This window comes from Balaenoptera acutorostrata, chromosome 15 (genome assembly GCF_949987535.1).
Source record: "Balaenoptera acutorostrata chromosome 15, mBalAcu1.1, whole genome shotgun sequence".
Taxonomy (NCBI): Eukaryota; Metazoa; Chordata; class Mammalia; order Artiodactyla; family Balaenopteridae; genus Balaenoptera; species Balaenoptera acutorostrata.
The window spans coordinates 9,604,835-9,627,492 of record NC_080078.1 but is presented as its reverse complement, the minus strand read 5'-3'; the positions used below and the strand labels follow the sequence as shown (position 1 = coordinate 9,627,492).

The 22,658-nt window shown below is 52.8% G+C and overlaps 2 protein-coding genes across 9 annotated transcripts in view; one reads left to right on the top strand and one right to left on the bottom strand.

Annotated features, from left to right (window-relative positions):
- MLXIPL (MLX interacting protein like) overlaps positions 1-22,658 on the top strand; it is a 54,185-nt gene that overhangs the window by 5,161 nt on the left and 26,366 nt on the right. For 2 of the 8 annotated variants that reach the window (XM_057529022.1, XM_057529021.1), the window contains exon 1: positions 16,307-16,553. The exons of 4 other annotated variants lie outside the window; for them this stretch is intronic. The gene's annotated coding sequence lies outside the window, so the exon portion shown is untranslated. Of the gene's footprint in view, positions 1-15,860; positions 16,554-22,658 lie in introns of those variants that run through there. 2 more of the 8 variants (XM_057529020.1, XM_057529023.1) reach the window with 2 other exon arrangements.
- On the bottom strand, positions 1,591-5,529 carry VPS37D (VPS37D subunit of ESCRT-I). The gene is made up of 4 exons (XM_057529024.1): positions 5,314-5,529; positions 3,825-3,996; positions 3,271-3,353; positions 1,591-2,668 (listed from the first exon to the last, which is right to left on the bottom strand). The coding sequence occupies exons 1-4, from the start codon at positions 5,449-5,451 to the stop codon at positions 2,306-2,308; spliced, it is 756 nt and encodes a 251-aa protein (XP_057385007.1). The 5' UTR covers positions 5,452-5,529; the 3' UTR covers positions 1,591-2,305.

Here is a 22,658-nt window from a genome sequence, read left to right as displayed (position 1 = left end):
CGTGCTCTAAGTCTGAGTCTGAGCTCTTGAGGAAGGTGAGGGGCGTGGAAGGCCTTTTGAAGGACCCCATCTGGTTCTCATGGTAATACTTGTCTCCCTTCCCAGTCCCTCCCTTGCCTGGGTCATTCCTTCCTCTTCTTCTTATCTGCCCTGGGGAGGGGAGGCTGAACCAGACTGTGGACATTAGCCTCTGCCTTGTAGAGGCTGCTCCCCAATTCACAATAGTGGAGGGAGGCTCAGGCATGACCACCATTAGCCCTTCTTCCTTTTGGTTACAAACGAAAAACTCCCTAGAAGCATGGACCAGAAGTGGGAGGCCAGGCCGAGAGGGGCCTGGCTTGCCCCAGGCTGTGTGGAGAATGTGGGCGGTCTTCTGGGGCTGTTCGGGCTTCTGTCATCCCAGGCAGGCACCCGGTATCATCTCCAGCGTCCCTTGTCTCCAGCACTTCAAGTGCTAGCAGTGAGGAGCAGGAGAACCAAGGCCACTGTGGGATGAAGCTTCTCAAGGGGGCACCATCAGTGCTTTGCCCCTGCTGGGGGTGAATCTGACTGGACTTGAGGGGCTTTCAAAAGCTCGGATGGGCCAGTCCCTCTAACTATTGCCTGTATTTCTTAAGAGCTCATCAAGCAGTCACTCAGGTGCTGCTCACTCATCTTTAGGGATGGGGACCAAACTACCAGCAGTAGCAACCGTGAATCAAGAGCCTCATACTGAGCCAAAATCTGGCTCCCAGTGGTTTCCACCCATTGATCTTGACTCTAACGTCTCGCTCTATGTGAAGCAGTCCTTTAGAGACTCAAAGGCTAGCCATCACATACTTGTATGTCAAACAGATCCCTCAACTGTTCTGTAGGGGACTTAGCCCCCATCCTCTTTCTCATTATACTCCAAAGGTGCTGTTTTGGAGTTCCCTTAGAGTCTAAAACTTCAGTAAAAAGTAAAGCCAAACCAGCACTTGCCTCATTCTAGATGGTTTTAGCCCCACTAACATGGACCAAGATCACATTAGCTTCTACAGCACTCTGACTGTCCCCTGTTACTTGCAGGACCTTCTGTGACTTCCTGCCAAACTTCATCTCATTAGACTTGACCTAAGCTGATCCAAGACATACTCCCACTCTCCCATCTTCTTGTCCCACAGTCATCAGCCAAGCTGGCCACCTAATGTTTACCCGAGCTGAAGACAGGTAGCTTCAGCCCTATAGAACCCTCTCCATCACTCAGTGGGGGTGGTCATTTGGCAGGCCAGAGAAGGAGCAGGTACCATCCTGGTTGGGCTTTCAGGCCACCCAGGAAAAGAAGGTGCATACAGGTGAGGCAACTGTGACGGAGCAGAGTGTGCTTCTGGCCAGAAGTGCTGGGAAGTTTAAGACTTAGGGAAGACTCCCATGGGTTGGTAATCAGAGAAGGCTTCATGGAAGAGGCAGAAGCAGTGCTGGACCTGAAGGACAGCCGGGCTTTGGATGGGCAGAGAGGAAAGGAGGGCATCTCAAGAGTAGGAAGCACAGGAGCTGAGATGTGGAAGCTGCAACAGCAGAGTGGCTGGATGAGGGAGCAGAGAGGAGTCAGGCAGCATCGTCATCCTCATCATCACATTTATTGACGGCCCCTGGGAGGCGGGGCTGGGGACAGAACATACAAAGACAAGGACCTGCCCTCAAAAAGTTTCCATTCTAAGGAGACGGGGACAGAAAAATACAGAATGGTCTTTCAGGGGGAGGGCCCACTCTCACCTGGTGCAGGTCAGAAGCCCCTGGCCTACCTTGCCCCAGGGTCTGGAGCATGAGCGGGGCAGGTAGTAGCCCCATGGCCCTGCCCCCACAGCTGGGGCCTGACCACCTGGCTCCTAGGTGGTGGACTCCAGGACTGGGGGAAAGGTAGGCTCAGGACATGATGGAAAACACTCCTGTCAGCCTTGGCATTGTGCGAGCCTAGTGGAGTGGCAGGGGGCGATAGGCCCCCTAGGCAGGGCCCCTTGAAGGAAGTGGGCATCTTCCCAGGCCCCCATGAGTAAAGTTCTTTCACTGGGGCTGGCCCATCACCCGGGAGGCCCCAGCCGGGGAGAAAAAAAGGCAGTGCTTCCTCAGCGGCAGAGGCATCATAATACCCTGCCCACCCCACTCCCGGCCCTCTCTCTGGGCATCCTCCAGGTGACCCTCCTCCCCAGTTCAGCCTCCAGGGCCAGGGCCTGCCTAGGGCCAGGGGGAGGGGCCTGCCCCTCCCCCCACCCCGGCAGTGGGGGAGGAGGAGGAGCCACGCATCAAGTTTGTCTGGGCCCCCCAGTGGGGAGCCATACCCTGGATCCTACCGGTGCGGGGGCTCTGGCTGCGAGGGCCGAGGGCTCAGCAGAGGGGCTGGGCCTAGAGGGCACCCGGGGGAGCCCTTCAGCGGGGGCACTGGGCGGGAGTCCAAGGGGGGCAGGCTCCGGGGCACTGCTGGTGGCCCCCGGGCGGCCCCAGTGGGCAGGACAGCGGCAGCGGGGAAGGATTTGGGGGGGTCCGCAGCAGCAGTGGGGGCGGGCTGGCCAGACCGCTCCCGGCGCCGCAGCAGCTCCTGCAGCTTCTCCGCCTGGGTCCTCCTCAGGTGGGCCAGGGCACGGCCTCGTTGGAAGGCGGGCAGGAAAGCCTCCAGGCTCTGCTCGCCCAGCAGCAGCTGCTCCATCTGCTCCTGGGACAGGAGGAAAGGACAGTTTGGGAGGAACGTGACCAAAGACTGAGGGCTCTCCTCCCACCCTGAATCCCTCCCGATGGCGACCACGCCACAGCTCGGGGACGGGGCACCTGAGTTCCAGCCTGGGCTTGCCCCTTGCTGAGTGACTGCGGATGAACGTCCTCTACCCTCAAGCCTTGATTTCCTTACTATCACCAGACCTGCCGGGCCAGGGATGAGGCGGGATCAGAGATGGAGACACACTTGAAGTAGACAGGTGTCTCTCATCAGGGCCAGGGCCCTCCTCCTCCACCTCTTCAGCTCACTGAGCACTGTGCTCCCAGCCCAGCACTGAGACGTCTGTCCCAGCTCCTCTGTAGACCCAGCCTAAGCTGCCCTGAGATATTCACAGGAAGTTGGGGGAAAGTTACAGGTGGGGATGGTGGGCCTTGTGTCCAGTGCGGACAGCAATGCAGCGGGCACTCCTGGGAGCCAGGCACTCAGGGCAGGCTTCCTGGAAGGGGGGCTCTCAAGCCTGCAGTGTAAGAATTGAGGGGAGGGGGATGATGATAGGATGGGGCCCCCTCCCGGTCCCCAGGCCCAGCTGCCCCTTCTCTCACCTCAGCCTCCTGCTCAGCTTCTTCCAGCTCAGCCTGCAGCCAGCCCAGCGCGCAGTGGGGACTCCAGCGGTGCATGCTCTCCTCTGAGGGCCACAGAGGGACAGAGTGAATTAGCCCCTGCACTCAGGGCCTGTCACCCAGGACAGACAGACCAGAGCCCCAGGGCCCAGACCTGACTCTCACTGACCCTGTGTGTGATTCTACGCTTCCCCTCCCCTCTCTGGAGCCTCAGTTTCCTCATCTGCACAACGCCCGCCGGATCCATTTATGCGCCTCCCCACAGTCCTAGTGCGAAAGAGGGAGCAGGGGCTTTGTCTCCTAGAGCACCCCAGGCCCTTGGGTTTTGGGCCCCACTTTGGCCTCTCGAACCCAGCTCTACCCATCAACTGCTCACTTTCCCAACTCGGTAATTTTCCAGCAGTAGCACCCCTCAGACTTGCCCGGGGAATAGGTCTGCCCAAGTCCCAACCTTCAGAGCCTGGCACTTCCCAAGGCCACCCAGCCAGATGGCCAGCTGCCCCCCACCCCAGGCATTTCTCCCGGCCGTCCCTCACCCAGTCGCTGCAGCTTGTCTGCACAGCTCTCGGCCACCTCCCGAAGCTCCTGGTACTTGATGGCCAGGGCAGCGCGGCCCATCTCCAGGCGGGGCCGCAGTGCCAGGTTCTCCTTGGCTAGCGCGTAGTTGGAGGCCAGGCATGCCTCGCGCTCCAGCTGCAGGCCCTGGAACTGCCGGCAGGGAAGAGCCCAGAGGCCCATTCAGGGAGTCTGCCCATGGCCACCTACTGCCACCCTGGGCGACAGTGCCCACGGGCCAAGCCGAAAGCACCCCAATCTCAGGATGGCGAGCCAACAGGTGGAGGGACGATAAGAGCCCAGACCCCGCTTTGCCTCAGTTTCCTCTTCCACAAAGTGAGCTAAAAACATCTACCTTATAGGGTTGTTGGGAGACTTAGGTGAGGAAAACTACGAAGGCCTCTACAAATGTTAGTTAATTTTTAATTTTTCAATTAATATGTCTGCTCAGGTCCCCGAGGAGTCCCCCTCCCTCCTCTGTCCCATTTTCCATGCATGGGCAGCTTCCCTCTCATTCCAGGCCTTTGTCTGTTTCCTCCTCAGGTGTTTGTGCCGAAAACACTCCCACCCCCTGCTCTTACTCTCCAGTGATGTCTTCACCCTGTCCCTGCGCAGCACCCCCTCAAACCCCCCTCTCTTCCCTCGCACACCGTCCTTGCCCTCCAGTGGAATCCCCACACCCCAAGGAATACACACCCCCTTTTCCTCCCTGATCCCCTAGCACCTGCTCCCAGCTTTCCTTCTCTTGCAGAAAGCAGACCCCTTTCTTTCCTGGCCCTGGAGAACGCTATTTCCTTCTGTTACTAGGCGGGCCGAGCCTCCACTCCCTACCCCTGGAGAACGCACTACCCTCCATCTGTCCCCTATAGGATGCACACGCCCCTCCTGCCTGCCTCCCTCCAATGTACACTTTCCCTTTCTGCCCCCCCCGCAGACAACCAGCCCGGGCCTATCGCCTGTGAAATATACAACTTTCTCTTATGGTGGCCTATGGAATACACGCCTCAGCTTTCAGTACCCCTCCCCACCGGAAGACACAAAGCCCCCTCTTACACCCCCAGACTACGGACGCCCTCCCAACGGCCCCCCCAGGTGTCACACAGGCCCCTAGTTCTCTCCATGGAAGGCGCCTCCCCTTTCTGGCCCTACAGAACGTGGGTGTGCGAGCCAGGGCCCCCACAAACAGCCGCCCCCCGCCCCCCGGAACACACCTCCCTGGAGCAGCCGCTGTAGGACACGCCTCGCGGCCATCCCGGGGGTGCACGGGCGCCTCCCTGGGTCTCCGGCGCCCCACCCGCCCCAGGCCAGCTCAGGGCGCCCCCTCCCCCGGGGGCGGCTCCGCCGGGCCCACTCGTACGTGCCAGGCTCCGGCGGCCCCTCGGCCCGGCCGGCGCGGCCCTTCGGGCGGTCGGCAGGTCCGGCAGGCCGCGGCCCGTCCCCCGCGCCCCCCGCCCGCGCCCCCCGCGCTACCTTCCTGCTGAGCCGCACGATCCGGTCCAGCTTGGGCTCATCCTGAAGCAGGTCCCGGAGCTGCCCGGTGCTGAGGATCCCAAAGCGCCCCGGGCTGCCGGGCTCCGGCCCCGCCCGCGCCGCCCGGGCCCGGTACATGCCGCCCGCCCGCGCCCCCAGCTCGGCTGCTGGCTCGGCCTGCTCGGCCCGCTCCGCCCCGGCTCCGCTCCGCTCCGGCTCCGGGATCCGGCTGGGGCTCTGGCTCCGGCAGCGCGCGCCGCTCCGCCGCCAGAGGGCGCCCCGCCCGCTCTTAAAGGGGCCGCGGCGTGGAGGCTGGGGGGTGGGGCGGGGAGGGGGCGGGCCGTGCCTCTTCCCACCCCGGCCGAGCCGCGCCTCGCCGCGCCTCCCGCATCCGCAGATCGCCTGGCAACCCATCCTCCTTCCGCCGTCCGGATATCTAAGGCGCCTCTCCTTTCCTCTCCTCCCGGCCATCATTCACCACGCCCCCAGGCACGGACTCTCCCACCCCAGGCCTTTACAGTTCGCAAGGCTATTTCACATTTACCCCGTGAATTCGCACAATTTTCTGAATTTGGCCGGGTGCCAGGAGCTCCTGCCCGCTGCTAACTTGGACAAGTCATTCACCTCCCCCAGCCTCAGTTTTCCCTTCTATAAAATACGATGATGATAACACAATGTGAGGATTAAAGGTAGTGAATGTTGAGTCACTTACCTGTAGTTAAATGAATACCTAATACGAGTTATTGTTATTTTAAAGATGAAGGAACAGATTCTCAGAGATGATGTCACCTCCCCAAAGTCACATTACAAGTAAACGACAGGCAATCTCAATTCTTCCTTTATGTGCAGTGTCCACAGAGCACACGATGCCTCCATGCTAGGCACTGGGCTGGGCCCTGTCGGGGCATGGTCTCTACCCTCTAAGAGCTCATGAATTAAGGCAGAGTCAATTCTCACTCAGCTTACTTTAGTACAAGACACAATGGTGGGTGTCATGGCTCGATGTCTTCCTTTGTGAGTCCCATGTGATGCCTGAGGATATCATGTACCTTATCTTCACAACTAGGCTTGGCCAGTGCCATTGTCAGGAAACAGACACTCAGAGATTGTCACCTGTCTAAAATCAAACAGTAGTGAGTGAGCTTTTTCCACTTCACCACACTACTAAGAAAGCACCAAGGTGGCACCAGGGCAATCAGAAAGGCTCACCAGCAGAGGTGACATTTGAGCTGGGTTTTGAGGGATGAATAGGAGTTCTGAAGTTGAAGGAGAAAATCTTGAAACCAAAGAGAAGTCCATAAGCCAAGGCATAGAAGCTGAAAGTGCCCAACAAGGACTCTCCCAATCCAGCCAGAGCACAGGGGGCGTGGTGGAGATGTCTGAGAAAGAGACAAAACTGATGGAGTGGGGCAGGATGGACTTGCTGATAGACTGTGAAGACAACACTTCTTCCACATTTTTATGGCAACTGAAATTTGGTTTTCCTTTTCAAGACTCAGCTGGAACATCACCACCTCCAGGAAGCCCTCTCTACCTCCCCAGGCTGCACTGTGTGCCCCACAGTCCCTGATGTCCCTCCACCACGGTCCTGGGTATTATCAAGAGCTCTTCCACCTTTCCCAATTTCCTGGCTATGATCTCCCTGGTTCTGGTCTGCGTCCTCCAGACCCACTGTTTCCACTAAGCTTCCAGGGGTCTCCTAGACACTCCCCCTGTCCAGCCCTCCTTTGGCCAGGCAACAGGCATTCTTCACTCTAAGAGGCCCTGGTGAGATCTGATGGGAGCTCCTGCCTTGGCTTGTCCCCTCTTCGTCACCAATCCCCCTTTGTTCAGCCCAGTGGGTCCCCTGTGGAATCCCACAACAACGGCCCCTGTGAACCTTCCCCACACTCCTCAGACCTCCTACACCCACTCCTGCCCCCTCAGTAGGTGACTCCACTGCCCATCACATGGGAGAACTTCTGCCACTTCCTGCCCCACCTCTTTGGATCTTCTCTGCACCTGCCCCAGTGCCCTTTCTTCTCTCCTTCCTCCAGGAGGAGGAGCCTCCCCTCATTCCAAAGCAAGCCCAGGTACCCTTGTGCTATGGGTCTCACCTTCACCTGCCCCCTCCAGGATGCCTCCCCCACTGTGGTAGTTATGTCTCTTTCTTTCTCTGTCTCTTTCACCTTTAATTTCTGCCTTTAGACTGATACCTCCCTTTCACCACCCCCACCCAATATTTTGAAAGTACCCTGTTATGAACTGAGTACTTCCCCCCAAAATTGATATGTCAAAGCCCTAACCCCCAATGTAATGATATTTGGACGTGGGGCCTTTGGGAGGTAATTAGGTTTAGATGAGGTCATGAGGATGGGGCCTGATGATGGGATTAGTGCCCTTATAAGAAGAGGAAAAGAGACCAAAGTTCTTTCTCTCTCCACCAGTGTGAGGTCACAGCTAGAAGGCCACTGTCTGCAAACCAGGAAGAGAGCTCTCACCAGAAGCCAAATCTGCTGGCACCTTGATCTTGGGCTTTCCGCCTCCAGAATTATGAGAAATAGGTATCTTTTGTTTCAGCCACCCAGTGTGTGGTATTTTGTTATGGCAGTCCAAGCCTACTAACATACCATCTAGACTCTGTACTCCCTGCATCCATTTCCTCATACCCGCCCCCCCCCCCTTATTCCTTGACTCAGTCTGACTTCATCCCCCCACCACCACCACTTCAAGGGCACTGCACTAGCCACGGTCATGGACTACTTCTTACTGTCAGGGCCCTTCTTTTTCACATTCAATGCCATTGACCATCATGTCTTTCTTGACCGCATAGCAGTCAGAGTCCAGACATTTCACAGGCGTCAAGTTGGCAAAAATTAAAAAGTCAGATAATATCAAGTGTTGGTGAGGATGGGAAGTGACAGGAATGCTTTTGTACTGCTAGTGGGAGAGAGAATCAATTCACTTTGGAGGGCAGTTTGACAAACTCGTAATTCGAGTTTGTACGAAAAGGTGTTCATATCACACTACCCAGCTGTTCCCCTCTGCAGTGGACAGAATAATAGACCCCAAAGGTGTCCACATCCTAATCCCTGGAACCTGTGAACATGTTACCATCCGTGGTGAAAGGAACTTTGCAGATGTGATTAAATCAAGGATCTCGAGATGGAGAGATTATCCTGGATCATCCAGGTGGGGCCAGCGTAAGCACAAGGGTCCTTATAAGGGGGAGGCAGGAGGGTCAGAATCAGAGAAGGAGGTGTGACAGTAAAATCGGAGGGTCAGAGTGAGAGAGAAATTTGAAGACACTACGTTGCTCGCTTTGAAGATGGAGGAAGAAACCACGAGCAGGCAGCCTCTAGAAACCGGAAAAGGCAAGGAAATTGATTCTCCTTTGGAGACTCCAGAGAGAGTGCGCCCCTGCCAATACCTTAATTTCAGCCCAGTGAAACCCATTTCAGACTCCAGACATCCAGAAATGTAAGATAATAAATCTGTGTTGTTTTAAGGCACTAATTTGGTAATTTGTTACAGCAGCGATAGGAAACTAACACAGACTCCTAGGAATTTTCGCTGTCTTGGACTGGGAGACAAGAATGGGAATGTTTGCAGTGGCTCTACTTGTAATGACGAAAAACTGGAAACAACCCAAATGTCCAATACAGTGGAACACTTCATACTACACAGCAACAGAAATGGGCAAATTACAGCTACACATGTCAACTTGGCTGAATCTCACAAACAATACAGTGAAAAAAGGCAGCCTCAGATGACTACATTCAGTATAATACTGTTTATGTAAAGTTTAGAAACATGCAGAACCGTACTTTATATTATTGCTTGGAGATACGTACAAAGTAAAAGTACAGGAACAATAAATACCAAATTCAGCAGTGTGGCCGTCTGGCAGAAGAGGGATGGAATCGGGGAGGAGACAGAGGGGACTTCAATGGCATTAAGAGATAGTTCAGTTTCTTAGGCTGAGTGAGAGTACACAGGTGTGCACTGTATTATTCTTTATATTAATACTTTGGAGTAAGCCTGAAAACTTCTATATAAAATTAATAATTTTTAGGGTCTATTTTTAGACCTTAGCTTTGAAGTCAGACAGACCTGGGTCCCATTCTGACCTCTGCCACTTCCTATGTGACCAAGAGCAAAGTCCTTAATTCCCTGAATCTCAATTATATCATCTGTAAAACGGGTAGTTGAAGGATTATGTGACTTGATATGTGTCTACCACAATGCCTGGCACTTAGTCGGTTCTCCGAAAACAGCAACTGCAATGGGTTCCTCTTTCTAGAAATGATCCATTGGATTTAATTTATGGGTTACCTACTATCTTCCAGGGGCTGACTGGAGAAAGGGAACACTTCATCTTCATGGTTCTGCTCCCTGATTCAGTCTTTTTTTTTTTTTTTTAATAAATTTATTTATTTATTTATTTTTGGCTGCGTTGGGTCTTCGTTGCTGTGCGCGGGCTTTCTCTAGTTGCGGAGAGTGGGGGCTACTCTTCCTTGCGGTGCGTGGGCTTCTCATTGCAGTGGCTTCTCTTGTTGCAGAGCGTGGGTTCTAGGCCTGCGGGCTTCAGTAGTTGTGGCGCGAGGGCTCAGTCGTTGTGGCTCGCGGGCTCTAGAGCTCAGTCTCAGTAGTTGTGGTGCACAGGCTTAGTTGCTCCACGGCATGTGGGATCTTCCAAGATCAGAGCTTGAACCCGTGTCCCCTGCATTGGCAGGCGGATTCTTAACCACTGCGCCACCATGGAAGCCCGATTCAATCTTTAAATTCATTATTCTCCAAGGATTCAATCACCACCCCTTCAAAAAAAAAAAAAAAAAGCAGCTTTATTGAGATACATGCCATACAATTCAACAATTTAAATTGTACAATTCAATGGTTTTTGGTATATTCACAGAGCTGTGGATCCATTGGCACAATTTTAGAACATTTTCATCGCCCCCAAAAAGCAGCTCTGTGCCCATTAGCAGTGACTCCCCATTTCCCCCAGATCCCACCCCGACCACCAGCCCCAGGCAACTAACCTACTTTCTGTCTCTATAGATTTGCCTGTTCTGGACATTTCATACTAATGGAATCCTATAATATGTGGTCTTCTGTGACTGGCTTCTTTCATTTAATATAATTTTTTTAATAAATTTATTTATGTATTTATTTGTTTATTTATTTTTGGCTGCGTTGGGTATTCGTTGCTGTGCGCGGGCTTTCTCTAGTTGCGTTGAGTGAGGGCTACTCTTCGTTGCAGTGCGTGGGCTTCTCACTGCAGTGGCTTCTCTTGTTGTGGAGCACAGGCTCTAGGCGCGCGGGCTTCAGCAGTTGTAGCACGCAGGCTCAGTAGTTGTGGTGTGTGGGCTCAGTAGTTGTGGCTCATGGGCTCTAGAGCGCAGGCTCAGTAGTTGTGGCGCACGGGCTTAGTTGCTCCGTGGCATGTGGGATCTTCCTGGACCAGAGCTCAAACCAGTGTCCCCTGCATTGGCAGGCGGATTCTTAACCACTGCGCCACCAGGGAAGTCCTAATATAATGTTTTTAAGATTCATTCATGTTGTAGAATTTATTAGTAATGATTCCTTTTGATATTTTTTTTTGTGGTACATATGTGACATAAAATTTCCCATTTTAATCATTTTAAAGTATACAGTTCTGTGACATTAAGTCCATTCCCCTTGTTCTGCAACCATCACCACGATCCATCTCCAGAACTTTTTTATTTTCCCAAACTGAAACTCTATGTCCATTAAATACTCCCTCCCCATTCCCCCCTCACCCCAGCCCCTGACACCCACCATTCTACTTTCTGTTTCTATGAATTTGACTACTCTAGGTGCCTCATATAAGTGGAATCATACAGTATTTGTCCTTTTGCAACTGGTTTGTTTCACTTAGCATAATGTCTTCGCGGTTCTTCCATGTTGTATAGCATGTCAATATTTCCTTCCTTTTTAAGGCCAAATCATATTCCATTGTATATCTATTGATTCCTTTTTATGATCAAATAATATTCCATTGTATGTATATACCACAATTTGTTTATCCATTCATCACTTGGTGAACATTGGGGTTGTTTCACCTTTTTGGCTATTATGAATAATGCTGTTATAAACATTGGCATACAAGTTTTTATGTGACGTGTTTTTTCCTCTTGCTTATATACCAATGAGTGGGTATATGATAATTCCATGTTTAATCTTTCTGAGGAAAGGCCAGACAGTTTTCCAAAGCAGTTGCACCATCTTACACTTGCATTAGCAACGTATGAAGTTCCAATTTCTTCACCAACACTTGTTATTGTCTACCTTTTTTTATTATAACTCTCCTAGTGGGTGTGAAGTGTTATCTCATGATTTCAATTTGCATATCTCTGGTGACTAATGATGTTCACCATCTTTTCATGTGCTATTGGTCATTTTTATATCTACTTTTGGGAAAAGCCTATTCAGACAGTTTGCTCATTTTTCAGTTGGTTATTGGTCTCTTTATTTTTTTAAAATTAATTTATTTAATTTAATTTATTTTTGGCTGCGTTGGGTCTTCTTGCTGCACACGGGCTTTCTCTAGCTGCGGCGAGCCGGGGCTACTCTTCATTGAGGTGCGCGGCCTTCTCATTGCGGTGGCTTCTCTTGTTGTGGAGCACGGGCTCTAGGTGCACGGGCTTCAGTAGTTGTGGCACACGGGCTCAGTAGTTGTGGCTCGCAGGCTCTAGAGCAGAGGCTCAGTAGTTGTGGCGCACGGGCTTAGTTGCTCCGCGGCATGTGGGATCTTTCCGGACCAGGGCTCGAACCCGTGTCCCTTGTATTGGCAGGCAGATTCTTAATCACTGCACCACCAGGGAAGTCCCATGTCTATTTTTGAGTTGTAAGAGTTCTTTATATATTCTGGAAACTAGTCCTTTATCAGATATATGGTTTATAATTTTCTCCCGTTCTGTAGGTTGTCTTTTCACTTTCTTGATGGCGTCCTTTGATGCATAAAAAAGTTTTTATGAAAAGTCTGATGAAGTACAATTTATCTATTTTTTTCTTTTGTTGCTTGTACTTTGGCATCATATCTTAGAAACCATTTTCTAATTCAAGATCATAAAGATTTATTATACCTTTATGTTTTCTTCTAAGGGTTTTATAGTTTTAGCTCTTCCATTTAGGTCATTGATCCATTTAGAGTTAATCTTTGTATATGGTGTGAGGTACGGATATGACTTCATACTTTTGCTTGTGGCTATCCAGTTATCCCAGCACACACACACACACACACACACACACACACACACACACACACACACACATCCCTTTTAAAATCTGGACCTCAGGACTTCCCTGGTGGTGCAGTGGTTAAGAATCCACCTGCCAATGCAGGGGACATGGGTTTCGAGCCCTGGTCTGGGAAGATCCCACATGCCACGGAGCAACTAAGCCCGTGTGCCACAACTACTGAGCCTGTGCTCTCTGGAGCCCGTGAGCCACAACTACTGAGCCCACACACTGCAACTACTGAAGCCCACGCACCTACAGCCCGTGCTCTGTGACAAGAGAGGCCACTGCAATGAGAAGCCTGTGCACCACAACGAAAAGTAGCCCCCGCTCACCGTAACTAGAGAAAGCCCACGTGCAGCAACGAAGACCCAACGCAGCCAAAAATAAAAATAAATAAAAAAAAAAAAAGGTTCCTTTATGTTCTTTTGTAATAACTCCCTCCAGTCTCTCCCACACCCCTCAACTCCATCCCCAGATAACCCTGATCTGCTTCCTGTCACTGCAGGTTAGACTGCATTTTCGAGAATTTTACATAAATGGAATCATACAGTGTATACTATTTTTCTTATTTGTCTTCTTTCACTCAGAATAATTCTTTTGTTATTCATCCAGACTGTTGCATTTATCAGTTTGTTCCTTTTTATCTCAGTATAATATTTCATTGTATGGATATACCACAATTTGTTTATCCATTCGCCTGTTGCTGGACCTTTCAATTGTTTCCAGTTTAAGGCTTTTTTTTTTTTTTTTCAGTTTAAAGCTTTTACAAACAAAACTGCTATTAACATTGCTTATGTCTTAGTATGGACATAGCCTTTCATTTCTCTTGACTAAATACCTAGGAATGAAATGACTGGGTCAGGTGGTAGGTGTCTGTTTAACGTTTTAAGAACCGCCAAACAGTTTTCCAAACTGTTTTAACATACCCACCAGCAGTATATGAGTTCCAGTTACTCCATATTCTTACCAACACTTTATATGCTTAGTCTTTTTCTTTTTAGCCATTCTAACAGGTGTGGAATTCCTTTGTTTTGTTAAAAATAGTTTTGGTATATAAACACAGGAGTCTAAACAATAGATCATTTGTAGCTGTTTTGAACCTCATAAAAAGTGAAGGCTCTGACTTCAGCCGTCTTATCTTTCTGCTGAAGGGGACACTCTCCTACCACATTATGAACATGTTCCCACAAGCACGGGGCTAGGTACACGGGAGGCGTCAATCCAGGCTGAAGAAATAAGCAGCCTGACACCCTCAGCAGCCTCAGAGCTCCACCACCTTCCTTGTGAGAGGCTCAGACATTACCTGCCATCCTGAGGACAGCAGCCTCCTGGACGTCACCCCACAGCAACCCTTCGATGCAGTATCTCCCACCTCTGCCCACAGTCAGTTTCCCCCATACCCCCTTATTTGATTTAGACGGTCAGCATCCTGCCAGGCACTTAGGCTCAAATCAGGAAAGCCTTTCTCACCCCTAAACCTTCGATCTGTCGACAAATCCTCTTCACCCAATTCTGCCGACATTTACAAGTGTGTTATTTTGTTAACAAAGGTCCTGTTCTGGGGCTGGATCTAGAGTTGAATGAGACCCAAGACCTTTGGCAAAGTGACAGTCAGTCCCTTCAGCTGGGCAAGTCCTCCCTCCACCTCCCCAAGGCAGTTGTGCAGTCCTGGCCCAGCTGAGGCAGACATGCCACTCCTCAGCTGAGTGCCCCCTGCCCTCTTTTATGGCTCCCTGTCCTCTCCTGGATGGGGTCTACATTTCTTTTTCTAATGTCTGTATTCCTCTATGATTTTCTTCCTTTTTCCTTTTCCCCCATCTCATACTTGCCTATAGACCCCCTTCCAGTCAAGCCAGACTCTTGACTATTCCCCAATCTCACACTGCATCTCTACACCTCTCCTGCCTTTGCCCAAGATATCCCTCTACCTAGAATGCCCTTCATGGGAATTCCCTAGCAGTCCAGTGGTTAGGACTCCGTGCTTTCACTGCCGAGGGCCCGGGTTCAATCCCTGGTCGGGGAACTAAGATCATGCAAGCTGCGTGATGTGGCCAAAATAAAAATAAAAAGAATGCCCTTCCTCCCAATGCCTTGTCCTAAAACTACTGAAGAACTGACCCATCCTTTTGGCCTAGCACACACCTCCTCCTCCACAGGCAGAATCAATCCTACCTTCCCAGCACACTCTGTCCCAGCCCTGATCCCAGCCTGACCTGTACCAGAGTCATTAAAGACTCACTCATCCCCACTCCTTGCTAGACTCGAGGTCCCCTGTGAGACAGAATTTGTGTCGTTTTTCCAGTCCCAGCCCCCAGCACAGGCTCTATTACATGGCAGGTGCAGGGCCAGGACACCTGGGCTCAAATTTCACTGTATGAACCTCAGACAAATTACTCAGTCTCTCTGTGCCTCTGTTTCCTCATCTGTAAAATAAGGAAAAACACCCACCCCATTTGGTTGTTGAAGGGATTCAATGAATTAACCCACATAAAGGGCTTAGGAAGTGTAGGCAGGACCCTGGCAAGTGGTCAGCGCTTGACAAATCTTAGCTAGAAATGGTAGTAATTTGTTGCTGAAATGAGACCCTGTCCTCACTCTAAAGAATCTTCATGTAAAGGGGGAGATACCTTCTACTTATCTTCAGGAGACTTCCTTAAATGAGGAGACCCCCAACCCTCCCCAGTTTCCATTAAGGGAGGGGGAACCATCCACCAGAGTCATTTAACTCACCTGCCTTCTTTCTCAGCGTCAAAGTAACCATGAACGTCCTGCTCCTTCAGGAGACCTTCCAGGATTGGACTGCCTCAAGGAACTTCTGCTTCCCTCTTGTCTCTCTCTGATGTGAAGGCCATCCCCTCCACCCTGCTTCCCATCTTCGCCTGGCTGTCCTCTTACTCTGCAAGGGATGTCACATCCTCCAGACCACTTCCACATCAACCTGAGGTTTTTCTATAAGTGTAGCTGGAGCTAAGAGGGGCCCTGGAGAGAGAAGATCCTGTCGGAACTCCCCTGCCTCCCCTGTTTTACATATGGGTAGGCTAAATCCAGGATGCTCAGTTAAATCTGAATTTCAGATAAACAGTATGAATAATCTTTTAGTATAAGTATGCCCCAAATATTGCATGAGACATACTTAGACTTAGTGGTGGGGTTCAGGGAGAGGGCAGAGGCATAGGAGGAGACAGGGACCCAGGGGAGAGAAAGGAGGTCAGAAGGAGGTTCCAGGAAGAACCGGGAGCTCAGGGAGCGTAAAGGGTGTGGAGGGGGAGGGCTCCGTAAGGGGTGGGGGTGTGTGAGGATGGGAGGGCTGCTCACGGAACGGGAGTGGGGATCGGTGAGGACGATGGGAAATCAGGGAGAGAGAGCAGGTCTCAGAGGCAGGAGGGGGCTCAGGACGGGTCACGAGTGGAGCTGGCGCTCAGGGAATGAACGGGGCTCGGTGAGCAGGATGGGAACTCAAGAGAGAAGAGGGGCTGCGGCTCAGGGCGTAACCGAGGCTGTCCCAGGCTCTGCCTCTGCCCACCCGGGCCTGGCTCCACACCTATGGCTCCTCCCTTCTCCAGCCCAGCCCGCGGGTTGGGAGCCGGGCACTAAGCCCTGCGGAGAGGGAGGTTAAAGGTGAGCGGGCACGAGCCGGTCGCAGACGGGGATTGGCAGGCGCCTGGGCCCATGGCCCGGGCCAGGGCTGCCCCACAGGCCGCCGGCTGGGTGAGCGGTTGCCACCCACGTGCTAAGGAGAGAAGGAGGCACCGGATCAAGGGGCAAAGGACACCCTGAGGGGGCGGGAGGGCGGGGGCCGGGCAGTGCCAGCGTCCACACCCGCTGCGTAGACAGCGCAGAGCCCTCTGCCGCCGGTGCAGAGAAGGCACCGAGAGCGAGTAGCCTCTGCCCGGAGCATCCCGCGTGCGCCCCGGACGCCGCACGGACGCAGCACGGGAGACCTCGTGGCCCTGGCTGGGAGCCACCACGCCCTCCGCAGATCGCGCAGAATCCAGGTAAGGGGCGTGGAGGGGGTCAGGTGGGGGCAGGTGCTTAGCCCGAGGAGAGTCGGAGCCTCCATTATGCTGGACCTCAGTCTCCCCACCTGTCAAATGGGGAGGAGCGCTTCTATGGCTCTGCTGAGCTGAAGGGGTTAATACTCTCGTGTACCTGCCCCCCTCATTCAAGCCGGGGGTGGGGGGGCAGGTAGCAAAGAGGCAAGCTCATACCCCAGAGAGGGCTCAGGATCAAGAATCCAAGAAGAGTTCATCCTGCCTGCCCTTCCAGGAGGCCCACAGGCTCCCACTGCTTCCTCGGTCCCACTGGCTGGGCTGGGATTGAGTCTTGGTCCAGGGGGCTCTCCATGGAGCCGAGTGTGGGTCCAGGAAGCCAAGAGGGAGGGCCTTCCTCCCTGTCATTCCCCCCTGCCCTGAGCAGTTGTGGGTGCCAGTAGAGAAGCTGGTTCCAAGTGGGCCCTGGATCAGGGGCAAGGACCCAGGCTCCTGGCTGGTCAGGAAGAAGCCAGCTGTCTCCGTGGGTCAGGGAAGCCATGTGGATTCCCAGTCACCAGGCTTCTAGTCAAGAGGTAGGGACTAGGGAAGTGGTGAAAGGCATCCCCACTGGTCGGGCTCAGGGAGGCCAGGGCTCCCTGCCGGCTCCCAGCCAGCCTTCTCCCAGCCACCCTGCCCCCAACCCCAGGTCTCCTGAGTCCACCTGGGGGGCCAGGAAGCCAGAGTCAGGCCTGGACTGGGTTTAGGAGCTTCGGGCTCTTGTCTGTGTCTGGCTGTGTGACCACGGGCATGTTACTTCCTTTCTCTGGGCCTGGTTCTCCCTCTGTGACATGGGGAGGCTTGTTCCTGGGCCACTGGTATGGAGACAGGGACAGAACAAACAGGGACACCAGGATGCTTTGGGGTACAGGGCAGCCCCCTCCAAACAAGGTCTCTCTGGTCCGTCACAAGGAGGAGGATGCGGCAGGGTCAGTTGGATCAGGTGGCAGGTGAGGCCAGGTATCTAGCCCTGGCCTCCATCTTGCCCAGGTTCCTCAGCATCTGGCCAGATCCTCAGAAGAGGGGCCTGGGGCGCTCAGGCCTGGGAGCTAAGCACTGGGCTCAGGCCCGCCCCAGGGAGGCTCAGCGCCTCAGCCTCAGGCAGGGACAGCTTCTGGGGGAGGAGGGAGAGTCCAGCGGAGGAGCTCTGAGCTGTGACAAGCAGGATTCTCCGTCTCTTGAGAGGATGATTCTTCTGACTGTGCCCCTCCACCCCTACCCCCTTACCCCGCTAAGGACACAATCTACCCTAGACCTGGGCTCAGTTTGGAATCGTGCTCAGGGCTCAGGCTGGGATCAGGACTCAAGCTGGCCTCAGGTGAGAGGGCCGCTGAGAGCTGGGGTCAGGGCCCCACGTGGGGTCTTGGAACGCTGTGAATGAAATCTTCTGACACTGGTGCAGGTGACTTTGTAAGCTGAGGTGGATGGTAATGAGCTTTGAAAACTGCAGAGTGGAAGTGGGAGTGGGAGAGGCCGCAAACTGCAGAGTGGAAGTGGAAGGGGCCGTGCTTTGGAGGCTCCCACGACCTCACCTGCCCAGACACTCAGACTCCCCTCCCAGGGTCTTCCCTCTGAGGCTGCCCTTGACCCCGCTGCTGGCCCTGTGGCGGGCAAAGGCAGGTTGAGACCTATGTTGGCGCTGTCGGGCTGGGAGGGGCCCTCTTTAGGCCAATTCTCGCTGCCTGGTCAGGACTGAAGAAGGGGTTTGGGCTCGGAAGCAGAGGAAGGAGAAGAGAGGGTTAGCTGGGAGTGGGGGGAGGAACTGAAATTTGCTGCGCACCTACTGTGTGCCAGGCACTGTGTGGGGGCTTTTCTGTCTCTGTTTCCTGCTTCCTGATAACCTGAGATGGAAGAGGATATTCTCTCCACTTTACGGATGAGGAAACAGAGGCCTAGAAAAGTCAAGGCACTGGCTCAAGGTCACACAGCCTGGAAATGGCAGGGCTGGGTTCAAACCCAGGCAGCCTGATTCCAAAGCTCTGGTTTCTGTTCCCACTGCTGCCTCTGACTCTCCTCCAGGTGACCCTGTCCTCTTCTGGGCCTCACTCTGCTCATCTGTAACCTGGGCCTAAGCATTCTTACCCAGACTGTTGGGCAGCAGCTGTGGGCGAGTGTGTGCTCTGCATTCGAGGAGCAGCACACAACAGGGGCTGTATTCATGGGTGCTCATGGGTGTCCTCGTGGCCTGTGCCTGCCTCATCCATTTCTCCATCTGTCTTTCCTGCTCCTGAGATACAGGGGCAAGGCAGCTCATGTTTGTCTCTCCTTTGTGAGGTGGGCTAAGCTGACCTTGTGTAGGGGACCCTGACAGACCCCAGCAGGAAGGAACAGAACATTCCCAGGGCAGGGCCTGGCACCAATAAATAGGTGACGCCTCCTCCTGGCTGGCCCTGAGTTATGGAGGTCAGCAGGCAGGTGGGTGAGCAGGTGACAGTCAGCTGCTGGGGGCCCCCAGTAGCCGCATGACTCTGGGTGAGAGAGATGTGCCTCCCTGGGACCCCCTTTCCATGCCAGTCCAGGAGTCTGAAGCCCTGATGAGGCTGGTGTGGGACCACAGTTGGTATGACTCCCAGAGCTCCCAGCACTGAGGAGGCCTGGGGATTCTGGGCAGGGCCGAGCTGACTGTCGCCCGCCCACAGCTGGTTTGAGAAGGCTTTTTCCATCCCTGAGTCCCCTGGTGGAGGTTGTCCCCTCATTGTCTGTATCCTGTAGCACCTGGTTCTTTCTCTAACACCATACCCAGAGCTGTTGGCTAGGAAGGAAGGAAAAAAAGAAAGGGCAGGGGTGGGAGAGGCAGAGAGAGAAGGAAGAAGGAAACCCACACTTACCATGTGCCGACCACTGGCCATCATTCACGTATTTCATTTAATCTTCACAACAACCCCCTAAAGTAAATATTACATCATATCACCACACCCATTTTAAAGATGAGAAACCAGGGGCTTCCCTGGTGGCACAGTGGTTAAGAATCCACCTGCCAATGCAGGGGACACGGGTTCGAGCCCTGGTCCAGGAAGATCCCACATGTGTGGAGCAACTAAGCCCATGTGCCACAACTACTGAGCCTACACTCTAGAGCCTGTGAGCCACAACTACTGAGCCCTCGTGCCACAAGTACTGAAGCCCGTGCGCCTAGAGCCTGTGCTCCACAACAAGAGAAGCTACCACAGTGAGAAGCCCACGCACCGCAACGAAGAGGAGCCCCCGCTTGCTGCAACTAGAGAAAGCCCACGCACAGCAACGAAGACCCAACGCAGCCAAAAAATAAATAAATAAAATAAATCTACTAAAAAAAAAAAAAAAAGATGAGAAACCAGTGCTCAAAGCCGATTATACCATTCCCTCCTTGTATAAGGGTCGCACTCAGAGAGGACCCCAAAGTCACAGAACAGGGGCAGGTTTGAGCACTACAGTACACGCCTCTGTGCCAGGGAGCCCTGGACGGCCTGGGCATCGTCTGACCCTGACGTTTCTCAGGCAGGCAGGGGTCTGAGCAGCCAGGGAGGTCCTGGCCTTGACAATCGTTCCACCCCTCCAAGGCACCCCCATTCTACTCTCCGGGGACTGACTCTGGGCAACCATACCCACACCCCACCTCGACATGCAGAGGTGGCCAGAAATGCACAAAGAAGGAGGCTGCACTGCCAGGCGCACCTGCTTTCCGGCCCTCTGTTTCCTCCTCTGTAGAATGGGTTGACTAACACAGTAGGCCCTGTTCTACCTCTCCTGGCCCGCTCTCGTGAGACTCCGATGGTCTTGGAGGGCCCAGAGCTGGGAGGCAGGAGGCCTGGCGTGGTCACTGACATGACATGCTGGTGGTCTGAGACAGCCCCTGAGCCAAATCAAGCCCCACTTTCCCTCTGCGTAACATGTGGTCTGCGGACACATGGTCTGCAGCCCTCTCCAACTTACAAATTTCTAGGTCGTGGATATGAGTCTTGAGCAGCTGATGAGACCCTAATCCTCACACCCCCTCCTGGAGAGCATAGGGAGAAGGACTTGCCAGTCCTTTGTTGACTCAGCAAGTATTCACAAAGCACCTACTATGTGCCAGCTGCCCCTTCCACCCTGGCGCCTGCACTTCAGCTCTGTCTTGGGTGGGCTTATCTGATACTTGATATTTAGGGGCGGTCAGGTCATCCTTTAGTGCCTCTGAGCAGCCCAGTGGAAGGACACACTCGGGCTCTGCCATCGGACACACCTGGGTTCAAATCCAGGCTACACTACTCATTAACTGTATGACCTGGAATGACTGTCCTACTCTCTCTAACACATGTAAACAAACAACTCCCTGAGCTGAGTGTGTTCTGTAAACTGGGGACCATCAGCCCTATGTGACAGGTGTTTGGGTGGGTTGATTAGACACGACAACCAATGTTCAGGGCCTGGCAGGCCACTGGGAGGCCCGGTTGTGGTACAATGGGAAACATACATATCTAGTTTTTGTCTCTGGTTCCTAGCACACAGCTCCTAAAATCCATGGAATCTTCAGAGTGATAAGTGTCTTTTGTATGCTAATGAGATGACTGGTGGCCCCCTAGATAGTTTTGAGCTGGTCACTAGGAAGATCAAGGCATGATTAGAGGGTTGGAACTTTCAGCCCCACTCCCCATCTCTGGGGAGGGGAGATGGCTGGAGATTGATCAAGTGCAGTCACCAAGGGCTAATGATTTAATCGATCGTGCATATGTAATGAAACCTCCATAAAAACCCCTAAATGAAGGCGTTCAGAGAGCTTCTGGGTTGGTGAACACATGGAGGTGCTGGGAGCATGCGCACCAGGAGAGGCAATGGGAGCTCCGTGCACTCTCTGCTCCCGTGCCTTGCCCTATGCGTCTCTGCCATTCGGCTTTCCTGAGTTGTCTCCTTTATGCTAAACTGGAAAGTGTAAGTAAAGAGACTTCCTGAGTTCTGTGAGCCTTTCTAGCAAATTATGGAACCTCAGCCAGGGATCACAGGATCTCCTGATTTATAGCTGGTTGGTCAAAAGTACAGATGAAAACCTGGACTTGTGATTGGTGTCTGGAGTGGAGGCCGGCTTGTGGGACCGAGCCCTTAGTTTATGGGATCTGATGCTAACTCCAGGTAGACAGTGTCAGAACTGAATTGAATTGGAGGACACCCAGCTGGTACTGGCGAATTGGAGAAGTGGTGCTGGAAAAGACATCACGCATTTGGTGTCAGCAGTGTTGTGAGTAAAAACTGCCCGCTGGCAAATGGCAGCCATCGGCATTTTTACAGACCACAGACTCTTGGTGAAACACCAACTCCAGGCTGGCCCCCATCCTTTGCTCTGCTGTGATGCCAGTGGCACATTCTGCTCCCCTAGCTGTTCACAGCACACAAGAGGCTGGGCTGCTTCTGCCCATGTTACAGGGAGGGCAGCTGAGGCCCAGAGAGGGCAAATGGCTTGCCTGAGATGACCCAGCCTCCCTGATGAGCCAGCCTCCTGGGCCTTATGCCCTGAAGAGAAGGTGTCCCCATGGGGTCCTTGGGCCCTGCAGAATGAGAATAAAATGTCAGACAAGCTGGGGTGGGAAGCTGCGCCCCGACTTTCCCCAGTGTCTGATCAGCCAAACAGGGAGTCTTTCCTGTTGTTTAGGCAGCTTTGATCTCTGGACTTCGGGGTCCTCAAAAAGAGGGGAGGGGTTCCCATACCATCTTCTACTCCTCTTGTTTTCTTTACTTTTTTGGAGGATTTTCTCTCCTGGTTTCAAAAGCAATACACAGGTATTACCCAACTTTAAAATTTATAGAAATTTATAAAGTAAATGTCTCTGTTACCCACCCCCCAAATACTACTAGTGTCATAGTTTGGTGCCTGTATGTCCAGACTTTTCTTCTTTTTTCATATGTGTGTTTACTATTATTAATTTACTCACATGGGATCACACTTCACCTATTGTTTTGTAAGTTTCTTTTTTAATCAGCTTTGCGTCTTAGTGATTTTTTTCCTATTTCTACAGCTGTAACAATGATGACAGCTAGCATTACTATGGAAGCACTTTGCAGGTATTAATTCACTTAATCCCCGTTAAAAACTATGAGAGACAAATCCTATTATCACTATTT